The sequence below is a fragment of the Tetrahymena thermophila genome (assembly GCF_000189635.1).
Source record: "Tetrahymena thermophila SB210 genomic scaffold scf_8254410, whole genome shotgun sequence".
Lineage (NCBI taxonomy): Eukaryota > Ciliophora > Oligohymenophorea > Hymenostomatida > Tetrahymenidae > Tetrahymena > Tetrahymena thermophila.
The window spans coordinates 82,350-97,194 of record NW_002476192.1 but is presented as its reverse complement, the minus strand read 5'-3'; the positions used below and the strand labels follow the sequence as shown (position 1 = coordinate 97,194).

The 14,845-nt window shown below is 22.1% G+C and overlaps 6 protein-coding genes across 6 annotated transcripts; 3 read left to right on the top strand and 3 right to left on the bottom strand. All coding sequences in view use genetic code 6, as the record gives it.

The window, feature by feature from the left end:
* Window positions 1-1,405: 1,405 nt before the first annotated feature.
* On the top strand, window positions 1,406-1,876 carry TTHERM_01016140 (hypothetical protein; the record flags this gene model as incomplete). The annotated part of the gene is made up of 1 exon (XM_001030774.3): window positions 1,406-1,876. The coding sequence occupies one exon, from the start codon at window positions 1,406-1,408 to the stop codon at window positions 1,874-1,876; it is 471 nt and encodes a 156-aa protein (XP_001030774.1).
* A 652-nt stretch (window positions 1,877-2,528) lies between these two features.
* Window positions 2,529-3,913, top strand: TTHERM_01016130 (hypothetical protein). Its single transcript, XM_001030773.2, has 2 exons — window positions 2,529-3,161; window positions 3,293-3,913. Exons 1-2 carry the CDS (start codon window positions 2,568-2,570, stop codon window positions 3,659-3,661), a joined length of 963 nt encoding a protein of 320 aa, XP_001030773.2. The 5' UTR covers window positions 2,529-2,567; the 3' UTR covers window positions 3,662-3,913.
* Window positions 3,914-4,048: 135 nt separating this feature from the next.
* TTHERM_01016120 (hypothetical protein) lies at window positions 4,049-5,965 on the bottom strand. The gene is made up of 2 exons (XM_001030772.2): window positions 4,456-5,965; window positions 4,049-4,395 (listed from the first exon to the last, which is right to left on the bottom strand). The coding sequence occupies exons 1-2, from the start codon at window positions 5,824-5,826 to the stop codon at window positions 4,273-4,275; spliced, it is 1,494 nt and encodes a 497-aa protein (XP_001030772.2). The 5' UTR covers window positions 5,827-5,965; the 3' UTR covers window positions 4,049-4,272.
* A 1,048-nt stretch (window positions 5,966-7,013) lies between these two features.
* On the bottom strand, window positions 7,014-9,773 carry TTHERM_01016110 (pyruvate kinase complex alpha subunit; the record flags this gene model as incomplete). Its single annotated transcript, XM_001030771.2, has 3 exons — window positions 7,014-7,780; window positions 8,079-8,246; window positions 8,429-9,773. 3 exons carry the CDS (start codon window positions 9,771-9,773, stop codon window positions 7,014-7,016), a joined length of 2,280 nt encoding a protein of 759 aa, XP_001030771.2.
* Window positions 9,774-11,463: 1,690 nt separating this feature from the next.
* Window positions 11,464-11,874, top strand: TTHERM_01016100 (DNA-directed RNA polymerase subunit; the record flags this gene model as incomplete). The annotated part of the gene is made up of 1 exon (XM_001030770.1): window positions 11,464-11,874. One exon carries the CDS (start codon window positions 11,464-11,466, stop codon window positions 11,872-11,874), a length of 411 nt encoding a protein of 136 aa, XP_001030770.1.
* A 464-nt stretch (window positions 11,875-12,338) lies between these two features.
* On the bottom strand, window positions 12,339-14,448 carry TTHERM_01016090 (transmembrane protein, putative; the record flags this gene model as incomplete). The annotated part of the gene is made up of 2 exons (XM_001030769.2): window positions 12,339-12,815; window positions 13,096-14,448. 2 exons carry the CDS (start codon window positions 14,446-14,448, stop codon window positions 12,339-12,341), a joined length of 1,830 nt encoding a protein of 609 aa, XP_001030769.2.
* Between the last annotated feature and the right edge of the window lie 397 nt (window positions 14,449-14,845).

Here is a 14,845-nt window from a genome sequence, read left to right as displayed (position 1 = left end):
TTATAAAAATGTAATTTAAAATATCTTATATTTATATTATATAAACTATTGTAATATTAAGTTGAAATAAATAATTTCAATTAATATAATATATAAAGAAAAAACTAAGTGCAAATTGTGCGTTATTGATGTTTAAATAAATGAAAACTATGTTTGTATGATGGGAAAATAATAGTTTATAAAAAAAAATATAGAATATAAATAATACTAAGAAACCAAAACAGGTTTTAATAATTTTGATTATTTACCATACAATTTATATATTTTATCAGATAAATGATGATAACAGAGCTGTATACAATTTATTATAGACTTGTATATTCTTTATTTCTACAAATAATTATATAAATAATAATAGTAGTCAGCAAAATAGTAAAATAAAGAACAGCTATTTTTTCTTATTTAAGTGAAAAAAAAACTTTTTATTTTAAAGTTTATTTGATCCATATCCATAAGAACAAAAGTGAATTTAAAAAAATTTACCTTAAATGTTTTTAATCTGATTCTTTAGATAAATAGCTAGAATTTATTAATAAAACATATTTTAGAAATATAATTCCAGTAGATTTTTTTACAAAGTAAAATCTATTTTTTAAAAATTACTAATTACTTTATGTATTTAAAGTAGATTAAGAATTAAGAATAATTGTTTATATATTTTTAGTTTTACATAGAATAGAATTAAATCTAATAAATATTTTTTTAAGTCTATAAGAATTATACAGACACTTGAAACAATTAAATACTGAACCACTTTTAATAATATTGATTGTTTCTTAACAACTATCTATAAGTTAGCAAAAACATGTTTTCTTAAAACACTAATAATTTTAAGAGCAAAATATACATCATATATACAATCACCCATATAAAATAATTTAATCAAACTGAGTAGTGATATTAATTCTATCAATAATAATATATTCTAGTATTTAATCTACAGTTGTTGAAATACTACTTATACATTATTAAAACAATTGAAAATTATCTTCTAAAAATAACTCACTCTATATCACTTATACAGCAATTATTTATACTTTTATATTTCATAGTATGATATTATAAAGTAATAATTAATAAATTTACACTGTAAGTTATAGATGATATATAAAATAGTTCAACACTTCATATGCTTTAACTCTGTAAAACGTAACATAATTAAAAATTTTTTTTATGTATGTATATTAATGAGATTAGAGATGTGGTAAAATTTAAAAATTATTTGATTTTTATTTAATATTCAACCAGCTTCTAAATTTTAAATTTTAACAGACTAGAAATAGTCCAGCGTTGTATGTGTTACGGTTGACATCATAATTAGATAAATAGAATAATCAAGATAATAATTGATAATTATTTAAACAAAAAAAAAAAATAGAAAATTAAACAAATCAATATTAAAAAAATGATCTAAAACTTTGACTTTGTAAAAAAAAATGAAATTGAAATATACAGAGAAAAATGCTGCGTTGCTAACTAGTCTATTGAAAAAATATTAGAAAAACTCTAATATCTTAGAAAAGTAATCTACTAATGCAATTTCAGCAAAGAAAAACCTTTACTAGATAGCAAATTCTAAGAAGATATCAAATTTATTCAAAAACTAATAAAGAAATGCTCAAACCTCGAATAATAAAAAGTTTTCTTAAAAACAATTGATACACTTATAGATTATAAATCTGAATTTCAACTTGTTAGCCAAGTAATTAACAGTAATTTAAAATAAAATGTAGCAGGTAGGATGAGATCCTACTCTACCAACCATAAGATGCTTGAAAATATTTAAACAAAGTAAGACTTGATTTAAAACTATTTCTATTCTCTTGATGACTCTGATTCTCCATGCAAAGTAAGACTTGATGTTTTCACTTTTTGATTTTTAAAAAAGTGATCTTGGCCTTTTTTATAAAAATATATTTATAATTCAAATATCTAACAAATAAAAAAATTCTTTGTAAATATTTTAATCTATTAAATCTATCTTTTTATCTTTTTATATAAAATGTTTAATATAATTTATTCTTAAATTTATTGATAATGCTTTTATTACTCTTCTTTAATAAATTAATAAATTTCATCAATTATTTCTCATTGAATAAGAATTAACAATAATTAATAAATAGCTATCTATGAGTTAAAAAATAAAATAAACAACTAAGATTATGAAGAATGATAAAAATTTCAACATTAAAATATTAAATTAACAGATAAATTGATATTGAAATAAAATTTTTAATGATATATTTTCTAAAAACAACTATAACTTTTTATTACAAATGAATAGATGTTTTAAAAATAAAACAATTAACTCCTTTTTTTGTTGTTGAATTGTATCCAAATTTGAAATATTTAAAATTATTTTAAAAATATTTTTTATGAAAGCTTTAAAATAAAATAAAATACTTTAAAATATATTTATTATTTTGATTAAATTATAATTTCTTTCATTATATTTTTAATCATCATTCTTTGTTTCAGTAGGGAAATGTTTTAGGAGCTATTAGTTTTTTTTGTTTTTATAAGAAAAATAAAACATCTTTGAAATTATACAATAGTAATTAATATTTATGTAATTAATTTAGTGGTATTAAAGATTCATAAAAGAAAATTTGTTAATAATTAACAATCAAATCAACCTAAATAATAACAAAAATATAATTTATATGTTTGATTCTTTTCCTTCAGAAGGATAAAAATTAGTTCCAATAAATACTCTCTCTGTTATGGAGTGGAATGGGCTCCACCCATAAAAATTTTCAGGAAGTAGAAGACATATTAGACCATAGGATTAATTGAATGGTTATGAAGGTGCCCCATTACCTTTATTAGGAAGAAAACATTTTGAATCAAAATTTTCAGCAGTCGGCGAATATAAACCCCATATAAAAGTATTTCCATAAGTTAGCAATAAAACAACAGATTTAAGAAGTTTAACTACTGGAGGACTAAAAAAAATTCCTTACGTTCCTCCTCAGCGTAAAGCAAGACCAGAAAAACTACATTTATATTCAAAAAAATCAGGTCATTTTGAAGATAAATTAAATGGAATTAAAACTTTTGAAATAGCAAATCAACGCACAAACAACTAATATGAATTAGAAAAGCAACTTTAAACAAAAACAAGAGTTGAAGGTCTTCCCTAAATGCGTAATTAGCTTGATGTAATAACTATTTCATAAAATACATTTAATAAATATTAAAAATAAATATTTTTCTTTTTAAAATACATAACCTATTTTATTGAAATCGTAAGTAAAGTAATTTTAATAATATTAAATATAATAAAATGAAGGTAAGAAGTTTAGGTGATAAAGCATATAGACACCCAGAATATGCATCTGATTTCTACAAGCAAGGAGGTTTGATTCCTGGAGCAACAATATAAGATAAAAGATAAAAAGTAGTAAGTGAAAAGTAATTGTAAAGTGCCAGAGTACCTGGAAAACTAACTTGGAAAGAAAGAGAAAAAATTGAGGAAATGAATGAAGATAAAAGGCAAGTTGATGAATTAGATTTTTGGGAATAAAATATTTTGAGAGAAGCCAACCCAAATTGGAAAGACCCTGAAAAATTCTTTGAAAATGAAGATAACTAAAATGCAGCTTTAAATTAAAAAGGAAAAGTAGATAATAAAAAGGCTCCTCCAGCAAAAAAAAAATGAAGGAAAAATAACATACTCTAAATTAAAAAGGAGTTCAATCATTAAAAAATATAAATATAATTGGATGCTGTTTTCATTCAAATTTAAAATCATTAGAATAAAATTTAATAGAAAAATTCTGTAATAACAAGAAATAATTAAATATAAATAAATATACAAATAAATTAAATATTGATTTATTACTATTTTAAAGAGCATTCTATCTATATATACACATCTAGTCTCAAAAATTATAAATTATTTAGCTAGTTATTCAATTTACATATTTTTACAAATTTTCATCAATTACATATATATCGTATTTTCTCCATAATTAAGTAAGAAAATCTTTAATTAATACTCAAAAAAAAAAAATTGCTATCTATAATTTTTAGAAAATGTTATTTAGTGGGTTGGCGGCATTAATTCAAAAGAAACTATAATACATTTATCTACTTTATTTTAAATTTCATTTATATTAAATTTCTATATAAAAAAAAAATTAGAGATAATCTTTTTAATTCCCAACAACAACCTCAATACCAAAACTGTAATATTAACCTTATTATTATTTACAAGGGATGGTTAAATATATACAAATTTTATAAAAATGATAAATTAGTTAAAATTTATCACAAAACTTCATCAATAATAAAATGAACCTTTTTTTTTACTTCATTCTTTTTTTGTAATTTCTATTTTTGCATAAATAAACCTGAAAATCTCTTTTTAAATTCTTCTTCAACACTATAACTCTGAAATTTTAATAAATTAAAATTATACTTATATATCGATTATTAATTAAACAAATTTACCATTAAATTTTATAGCCTTTTTTGTATTGAAACTCTTTTGTTTTCGTCTTTCAAGAATTTAATTTAATGCTTATTTGTGCTTTTATTAAATATATTTAAATTGTTAGTATTTTAACTAGGTTATTCTATCTTTGGTAAAGATTCTTATCTTTCAATTTTTTTAGTAAAATTATTATTTAAATAAGATTAGGTGGTTATTGATCTTTATCTCTCAACAAAAATTTAAGGAGATTTTGAGGATTCCAATCGACTAGTGCTCTTTTTGATTTTATTTTCAAATTAAATCACTTCTTTATAATTGCTGTTTTTTGTATCTTAATTCAATATAGAAAGCTGCTTTTCTTTTTAATTAAGATTATCTCTAATTTGAGGAGTACCTTTCCTCATAGGAGTTTTAGATTTATCTTAACTATCAGCCATTAAATCTTTTACTTAGTTATCTTATAATAAGTTATCATATTTTGGGCTTTCATCATTCTTAAGTTTTTCAGTATCTAATTTTGAAAAATTTTCAAAAAAACTGTCAATTTTATTAATTGGAATTAACAATTCTTTGGTTGAGTAATCACAATTATTATTTACTTTAATATTATTTCTCTAATTATTTTTTGAAACTAAGAAAGAATTCTAAGTTTTTGTTGTATTTGTTTAAGTATTTAATGTAGAAAATTTAGGAGATAAGTCAAAGTTTAATAAATTGCTCATTAAGTTTTCATTTTATTCATTACTTTTTAATTGAAGAGTTTATTAATTATTTTCAAAGAGGGGAAGCTTTTAATCATTTTGTTTAATGTTTGGTAGATTTTCTGTGTTTTATCTATTTGCAACTTTAATTGTTGGAGAATTCTACTTCTATAAATCTCTTCTTTTTATAAAGTCTTTAGTTAATTTGTATACAGAATTCTTGTTTAAGTAATTGTCAAATATTTAATCTTTTATTAAAATTTAAGGAGATTTGCTAATACTTAAATTCGCACTTTGTGTTCCTATTATGCTTTTAGTAAGTATATTTTAAATTGTTTAGCCTCTGTTTTCTATACTTGTTATTTAATTTTTAGTTTAAACTACAGGGGTTATAGAAATAAAAGATTTGAAATGGGTTTTTGGGTTTATTAAATAACTATTCGAAATTTGTGAGATATTTAAATCAGTATTTTATTGTTATTTTATTTTGCTATTAGAAGTGCTTCTATTATAATGCTCCTTTCTAGTCATTTAATTCATATTTAGCAGTTTATATATCTCATTTCTCTTCGTCTATAAATGCATAAATGATTAATCTTTTGAGTAATTTTGAGTTTAATTCAAATTTTCTTTCTAAACATATTAACTAAAGTAAATTAATTATTCATTTTATGATTATTAATCCATTATGCTTAGTACCTCAATAACCACAGCTGGTATTTTTTGAGTATTCTAATATAATTTTAGTTATTTATTGTTGAATTTATATTTTTATGATTTATTGTTTTTACTTTTCTTTTAATTTGAATAATATTTGCAATATAAATAAGATTTTAGTTGAGAAATTATAACCAATATATCATTCAAAAACCAGTAATAAATTATTACTATCACATCAATTTCTCATGTTTAAAATTTAAATGAATAGTTTTCCCAATAATAACAATAACTATTAATGAGTGTAAAACCATACCTTCTTTTGATTAATTATGTTTTCCATAATATTAATCACAAACTAAACAAAAATTGCATTTTTGAGGATAAAAAATAGTCCAGGATTTATAAATTATTGGAGCTTACACTCAAATATTTTTTAAAAGCAGTATTTAAAATTTTATAATTTTCATTAAAATATATCAACTAATTGATATTTTTGCTTTTCTAATATCATTTTTTGATAACTTAAAATATTAATCACTACTGCAAACAATCATAAATGTGTGTCAATAAAAATCTATTTATTTAATAGCTAGTGTCCATTCCTTAAAAATAAAATTTTAATTAAATTTTGGTATTCTAAACATTTACTTTTATTATTGGATAAATAATGGATAAAATAACAAATTTTTTATAATAAATGTGATAACAAAATATATTGTTTTAATGTTTATTATTAATATAAAATTTAAATGAGATATGAATTATTAAAATTTATTTTTATTTAATTATTGATAAAATTATGCTAATCATGCAGTTAGTTAGTTAATTATTTAGTCATTCAGTCAGTCAACCAGTTAGACAGGTAGTAGTAAGAAATATTTATAATTGAATTTAAATTATTTTTACTTGTTAAATATTGAGAATTTAGAATTAATTTATTTGTCTATTGATCAATCATATTAATTAGTCTAGTCAGATTTATTTCTTATGTTTAAAAAGTATTTCTAAAATGATCTTAGGATCACTCTATTTAGTTATTAATAATCATAATTATCAGCCATTCCTTTACAGCATCAAAAATGTATTTTATTTATAAGGATCTATTTATTATTTACATACTTGAATTTTTTTTGTTAGTTTTACTTAATTAATTTTATTAAAAAGTAAGATGGCAAAGTATAAATAGATAAATATTTAGAAATTTGCTATCATTTTCACTAGACCGTGTATATTCTTAAATTGTTTGTTTAATTTGCTAAATTCTCTATATCACCACTAGTAATCACAACGAAGTCTCCAACTTTAAGTAATCCAGTTAATTTTAATTTATCTATTACTCTTTTGATTAAAACTTCAGTACCTATTAAGCTTCCAAATAATATACTATTGACAGCAGATACAGATGAGAGATTTCTTGCCACTTTTTTATGGCACGTAACAGCAATAATAGGACAAGGAGGTCTTAGTTTAGAGAGCTTCAATGCAGTATATCCTCTGGTAGTAAAAACCATAATGACTGAGGCATGAACTTAATAAGCAGCTTCTAAACTGCAATTTATTATACAACATGGAATTGCATTAGATTGAGATTTAATAGAAACTATATCAGAATGAGAAGGATTTTATAGTCTTTTCATAATACGCAAAGCTTCAGCTTCAACACATATACGACTTAAAGTTTTAATTGCTTGAACTGGGTGATTTCCACAAGAAGTTTCAGAAGATAAGACAATATTGTCTACATAATCATTAACTAAATTAGATATTTCACCAACTTCACACATAGTAGGAAGAAGCGAAGAAACCATAGAATCTAAAATATTACATGATACAAGGACAGGCTTCAAATGCTCATGACATTTATGAATCATTTCTTTCTACTTTGCAAATAATTTTTCCACAGGCATATGAACAGTTAAATATCCTCTAGCAATCTACACACCGTCTGAAGCTTTTACAATCTCTTCAAAGTTTTCTACAGCTAAATTTTATAAAAAGCAAATTATAAAATAAATAATTAATTAAAATAAAAATATTTTAGAGTTAAAATTATAGATTATTTATAATATGATTATATTTTTTTTTAAATAGTTTTTGAAATTTGCATGACTTAAGAAAGTGATATTTATTTCTTAATTAAATTTATGATTTAATTTAAGTTCGTCATAAATATTAAATAAAAATTTAGAGATTAAAATTTCATTTGAGTAATAATTTATTGTGTTTAAGTTGCTTATTAATACATAAATAATTAAAGTAGAAGAAAATATTATTTTTACATTCAGGTGTTTGAATTTTAGCCATAATCCTGACTCCTCTATCCTCTCCAATTAAATTTCTTACAGCCTTAATATCTCTTGCTGAGCGGACATTTGAAACGCAAATACAATCAATATCATTATTTATGCAGTGATTTATGTCAGTAATATCTTTTGGTGTTATGCATTCTATAAATTAAAATAATTAATTTTTATTATTTTATTGAGTTTTAGATAAATTTATTTTGTAGATTTTGGTGAAAAACAAATTCAAAATATTTAAATTTAATAACAAATTGTTTATTTTCCAAAAAAAACTTTTTAAATTTTTAATGAAAAGTATTTGCTTTTTTGTTTGTTTATTTATTTACCTTCACCTTCATAGTCTTCAGCACGTTCGTCGTCTTCTGAAAGCTATTCGCCAATAGAATCTATTAAACCCATATCATTATTTAAGTTCTTATGTCTATACTTACGGAGTTAGTCTTTCTTTTAATTATAATCCTTCTCATATATAAAAATTGGCTTGTAAGATTTGATAAGGCAATCGCTATCTACTTCACAAACTATAACATCATAAATTTTCTTTTTACCTTGCTTTTTTTATCTTAGTTGTTCAGCAAATTTATTCTAAAATTAATTGCTATTTCCATTATTTTGATTTTGCTAAATAGAATTTAAATATTTTGGAGTATCTTTGCTAGGTGAATTCGCGTTTTACATAAACCTTTCAGATATAATTTGATTTTCAGTTATTTATATATTCTTTCTACTACCTAAACTGATGAACTAACCCTATTTATTGTTATTACCTTAACAGTCTAAATGCTAAGTTGAATGGCAAAGGTTCTTAAAATTTGTTTTGTTTTAACTTGTTTATGATATCTAAGAGCTGCTGAATGAATCATCTATATTATCTTAGCTGTTAAAAGCACGTATATCATCTTCAGAGAAAATGCTACCATTATTTGGATTTTCTTGATCACTCGAGCTCTCTCTTCCAAAATACAGGTTTGGATAAAACCTTTTTTTCTTTTCAGTGAAGGTTTCTAGGAAATCTTCATGCTAATAGCCATTTTACTCTCGAAGCAGCTTTAAACTTTAATCGGATTTTTCAATTCTTTTAATCGTCATAGAAATTTAGCCATAATCTATTAGAATTTAATTACCTACTTTTACTCTTCTTATAATCTCCTTATCATCGACTGCACAATAAAGGCTATTACCTAAAACCTTATGATTTAAGACTATCCTATACTCCTAGCCCTTTCTTAAGAATATTTCAGGCTACATCAATGTACCTATTCTTACTAAGGTTCCTTTAAGAACACAAGTAATTGGTAATTATATATCAAATTCTTTTTCAAGAGCATCTCTGTGCTTCCTTAAAGTAACCAGCAAGTCTGGTGTACAATAAGCCATATTAACCATAAACGAGTTTAATCCAGCTTCTACCATTGATTTTAAATTTTCGTATGAACTATAAAAACTTGATATTGTACCTACGATCTTAGTTCTGCGAGTTTTCACATACTTTTTCCTTAAACTTTCAAAATGTTAATTTTCTTCTTCAAGTAGCTCATCTCTAGATCTTACATAGTGCATGGATGGCTTCCTTATAACCTTGTTAGATACTTTTTTAGGTGAAACTTTTAAATGATTGCTTATTTCTTCATTGTTGTCTTCACCTCCAACAATCTTAAATTCTTCGCTCATTTTCTTTCTTTCAGCTTATATTCAAAATGCACTTTTATCTATCTTTAAGTGATTCCCTTTATATATATATATGTATATAAAACTATATGTGTATGTATATATTGTAGTTTATCTTTTTCAATATTTAATTAACTAATTCACTAATATCAATAACCTTTATAAAAAATAAAAAGTTAATAAGACAAACACTTTAAACAAGTACTTTTTTTGTATGAATCATTTCGATTCCTCTCATATATATTTAATTGGCTTTTAGTTTTATTTAATATTAATAAAGTATAAGCACAAATACAAAGAAAAATGTAAAATTGTACGCACACTTAAAAATACTTCGTCAATAAACACTTCTATATTCGCTAAAATGAGGTTACCTATAAAGGTACAAAATCTAATTAATATTAAGTTAAATTAAAAGATAAATCTATAAGTCTATTAGATATTATGTTAATAGTTATGCTCCGTTCAATATTTATAAGTGACATTTTATCTTATTAGTAGATTTTCATCTAATTTTTCAAAAGAGTAATTAATTGATAGTCAATATTTACCTTTTAAAAAATTCTTTCTCCTAACGTAATTTTTGTATTATTTATTAAAAATATTGGTTGGTAATTGATAGAATTTGTCCAGTTGAGTTGCTTTATTTAATGATTAAATACAAATTCATAATATAAATATGAATTTGTATGATAGCACACTTTTTAATAAAAAATGTTTGAATAGCTTCTCTAATCTTTGAATTTATGATTTAAAAAATTGAAATACCTATTAAAAAATATATTTATAATCCAAAATAAAATAAAAAAAGGTTTTTTTTTGTTCTTCGATTCTCCATAAGAAGAGAAAAACTATAAATTATTCATAAAGTTTTATTTTAGAAATGTGAGTAAGAAATATTATTATTGAAATACAAACACTTAAACACTTTAGAAATTGCTTTTAATTATAATTAATTATTTTTTATAGATACTATTATTGTAAAACTCATCATATTTGTGAGAAATTTTAGCCAGAAATCTATTTAGATTTCAATAAATTCAATAAGAATAATAAAAATTAGCTTTAACTTTATAACAAAGAAGTTCAAATAATTCAATGAATATTTTCAGAAACATCAAGCTTTGACTGATAGAAATTTCTTAATTTAAATAATTCATATTCTTAACTTTTATATGAATAAAGAAATTAAAATTATTAAATTACCTTGTGAAGTATATAAACGATATCCTTTTTTTTTAGAAAACTTAATATGCAATCAAAAAATGTTTGTTTGTTAACTAAAAGATTAACTTTTATAATAGCTTTATCTCATAAAATAAAAACTATTTTTAAATATATTTTTAAATCGAGGTAACAAAAACACTTACTTACTTATATCTAAATTAAAAGATAAATGTCAAGATATTTATTATTTTTATAAATAAGTTATTTGCTATTTATGTATGAATGTAGAATACAAGAAGGTTAAAAACAAATTAATAATTCAGATAATCTAAAGCCAAATAAAAATAATAAAATCAAAGCAAAAAAAATATTGCATACAAAAAAAACTAATTATATATAGACTTATAAATCTAAAAATTTTAGCCACTTAAAGTTAATAGCTAAATTATAAGAAGAAAAGCAAAAAAGTATAGCCATACTTGTATACAAACAATAGTAGTTTTAAGGAATATACAATACAATAAAAATGGAAATAGATATCAAAAATTTAAATACTGCCAGTGAATTCTGCCCCTAGTGCGGTAACATGATAGAAATGCCTCTTTATTCTGATAAAGTAGAATGTTCAAAGTGTGAATTCTTATGTTCAGTCCTAGAATATAAGTGCGCTCCTATTGTTTCTAGAATTGAATTTAACTAGAAAAAGTAATGGCTTGAGTAATATAGAGCCTCATAAAACAAAAAAATACATGGTATAGAAGAAGAAGATTTGGAAGACAAGCACAAACACAAAAAGGCAACTTTAAAGCAAGAATGTCCTGATTGCGGTCATGATACTCTTTACTTCTGGACAGTATAAACTCGTTCTGCTGATGAAGGTTCAACAGTTTTCTACGAATGCTAAGATTGCAAGTTTAAGTTCACTGCAAACAACTGATTTTCAATAAAAAAAAATAAAAACTCAAATAAAATAAAAAAATTCATTTTATCAATTAAAAAAATTAGGAAGTAATTATAATTAGTTCAAAACCAGAAAAGAAAATAAATACTTGGAAATTTTCATTCACTATTAATAATATAAAATCTAGTTAGCTTTATAATTTAGATTAAGGAGTACATAAATTCCATGCATATATACATTTATATTTTGTTTAAATATTTTATAGCTTTTAAGTCTATTCATACCATTACTTTTATTTAAAGTTTTGTTCTACTTTATTAATTTGTACCAGCAATAATTGCAATAAAAAAGATAAGATTAAATTAATTTGTTCAAAAATCAAATTATCAAATTAAATGACTGACTGATATACATACAGTGAGGCTAATTTAAAATAAAAAATTTTTAAATGTTGAACTTTATTTAAACAATGTCTGTTTAATATTTTAAATACTTTTTCATCAAACTTCTGACATTTGAATGTTTTATTTGCTTTCTGCTGTATCTCTAAATGGACAATCTAAATCCTAATTGTTATTTATTTTAGAAGTGTTATATTCTTCAAGACAATCTAAATGAGCAGAGTGATTATTGCAAACAAATTTTCCAATAGGACGGGCAGATAATGTATCCATGCAAATAGGACATATATCTTCGTTTTAATTATTAAGTTAGTCTGATTTTGATTTGAATATTCTATGAAAAATATTTTTTACTTTTATTTTAAATTTTCTACATTTAATTTTTGCTGCCTTAGTAAACTTTTTTATTAGATTGCATAAAATAATAGGAAAATGGCAAAAAATTAGTACAATAAACTAAATTGTTAATTTCAAGCATTCTTTAATTAACTTTGGTAACTATTTTAATATAAGCCCTACTAATGCTATTAAAGCTAATATTAACAAAGCCAGAAATGTATTGAATCTAAAAAACATCTAATTTATTAAAAATTTCAATTTATTAAATTCAATTGTTTAAATGATAAATATTTTTTTATCAAAATTTTCTTTAAAATACTTTTTGATGTGATCATCCTTAAGAAAAATTATATTTTTTAAAAGGCTTGTTGGGAGTTATAATAAAAACGATTTATGAATGAATGAATTAAAGAATAAGTAAGTAAGTAAGTAAATAAATAAATAATTGAATGGATAATGGATGAAGATTAAAAGTTAGAATATATAGTTTATTTTGTTTAAGAATTAAAATATTTACAAATTAACCACCGCAATATTCTAAATTATAGCTTGCACAAGAATTGCTGCATTACGAGCATAAATTACATTCAATAGATTCTTTTAAATTGAAGAAGCTACATTTGTCTATTAATTAACCTAAAATCTCAGTATATTTTTTATCAGTTTTACTTAATATAATAGTAACTTTATTATCTTAGTCATTATATAAAACATGTGAGAAAGTCATAGAAGGAATTTGATTCTTTAAGCAAATGTGATAGTTTGGTGTTTTTTTATTTTCTGAGGCTGTGAGATTCGTTGTATTTTAATTTTCATTATTTAAAAACTTTGATTTTGTGCTCGATTCATATTTTGAATAAAAGCAAGCTAGAGAATCATTATAAAAACCATAAATATGCTAATTAGAATAATCGTAAAGTAGTACTGAATTAACAGATTTATCCATATTTTAGTTCAAATTTTAATCATCAATCATTTCTATTGATTCTTTTTTTATTTTAAGAAGCTTAATTCTTTAGTTACATCTTATTATAACAAAATATCCTTTGTCTATTTTTGGACCCTTTTACTCATAAGTCATGTCAAAATCAAAATTATTTTCACAGCCTTCAATTTAAGCAAATAATTCTGAGGTCAAATTATAGGGCAGAATGATTTAGTTTCTTAGTGATGAATTTTATTTTAATATGACATATTGTTAATTTTTTATAAAAAATTAAACTCCTTAAATACAATCTTGACAATATTTGTCTGAAATCTAAAATTTTTCATAAGAAATCAGGCTCTATAAAAGTGGTTCTTGTTAAATAATAGAAATCTTTTAATTTGCAAGCTATAATTTTTAAATATAATTAAGTAACTCATCTATATTAAGAATAAATTAGTTGTTTTTTGTTGAAATAAAAATAACGTTAAAGTATGCATGAAGGTAGGTTATATAATCCTCCTATATATTTTAGGAACAGTAATTAGGATCATCAAATTAAATTTGCTTTTGTTAATTATCTTCGCATAGTAGTTTTAAATCTAAAGTAAAAGCAAGATCAAGAGTCATTCTACTATAATTTATTTTATGCGCAAATATCTACATATCTTTTGAAACTAAAGAAAATTGATCATAAATAATTCCATAAGCAGGAGTTTTTATATTATCATTTTTAGAATAAAGCGAGAAGTTATTCTGCTTGTATTAAACGTGCTTATGTGTTCTCTAATCGAGTCTTTCTACAAACAAAGTATTATTCAAGTAAACAAGAGTTTTTTCCATATCGCTAGATGCAAAAAACTAACCTATGTATTTGTTACATTATGCTAAAGACACTATGTATAAAATAAATACTAAAGTACTTATAACTCCTATTTTAATCATTTTTGTTTGAAAATTTATTGAAAATTATCAAATTCAATTTTTTAATTAATTAATGAATCTAAAAAATCACGTAAATTTTTTATCATTTAAAATTCTTAATAAATTTCAAAAACAAATATTTGATGGTAATATAAACAAAAAAGGTAAAATTGTAAATACTTTTTTTCTTTATTTGCAATTAATAAAATGTTTTTAAGTAAATAAACAAAATTTTCAAATTAACAAAATCATTTATTGCCGCCATATAAAAGCCTCTATTGAACACTTTCATTTATATTAATATCATAGAATTAAAATATCAACATTTGTTTCAATATAAATTAACTTATATTAAACATTAACATTTTATTTTTTATTTTTGTATAAGAATTTAAAAGTAGTAAAGTGAATGAATGAA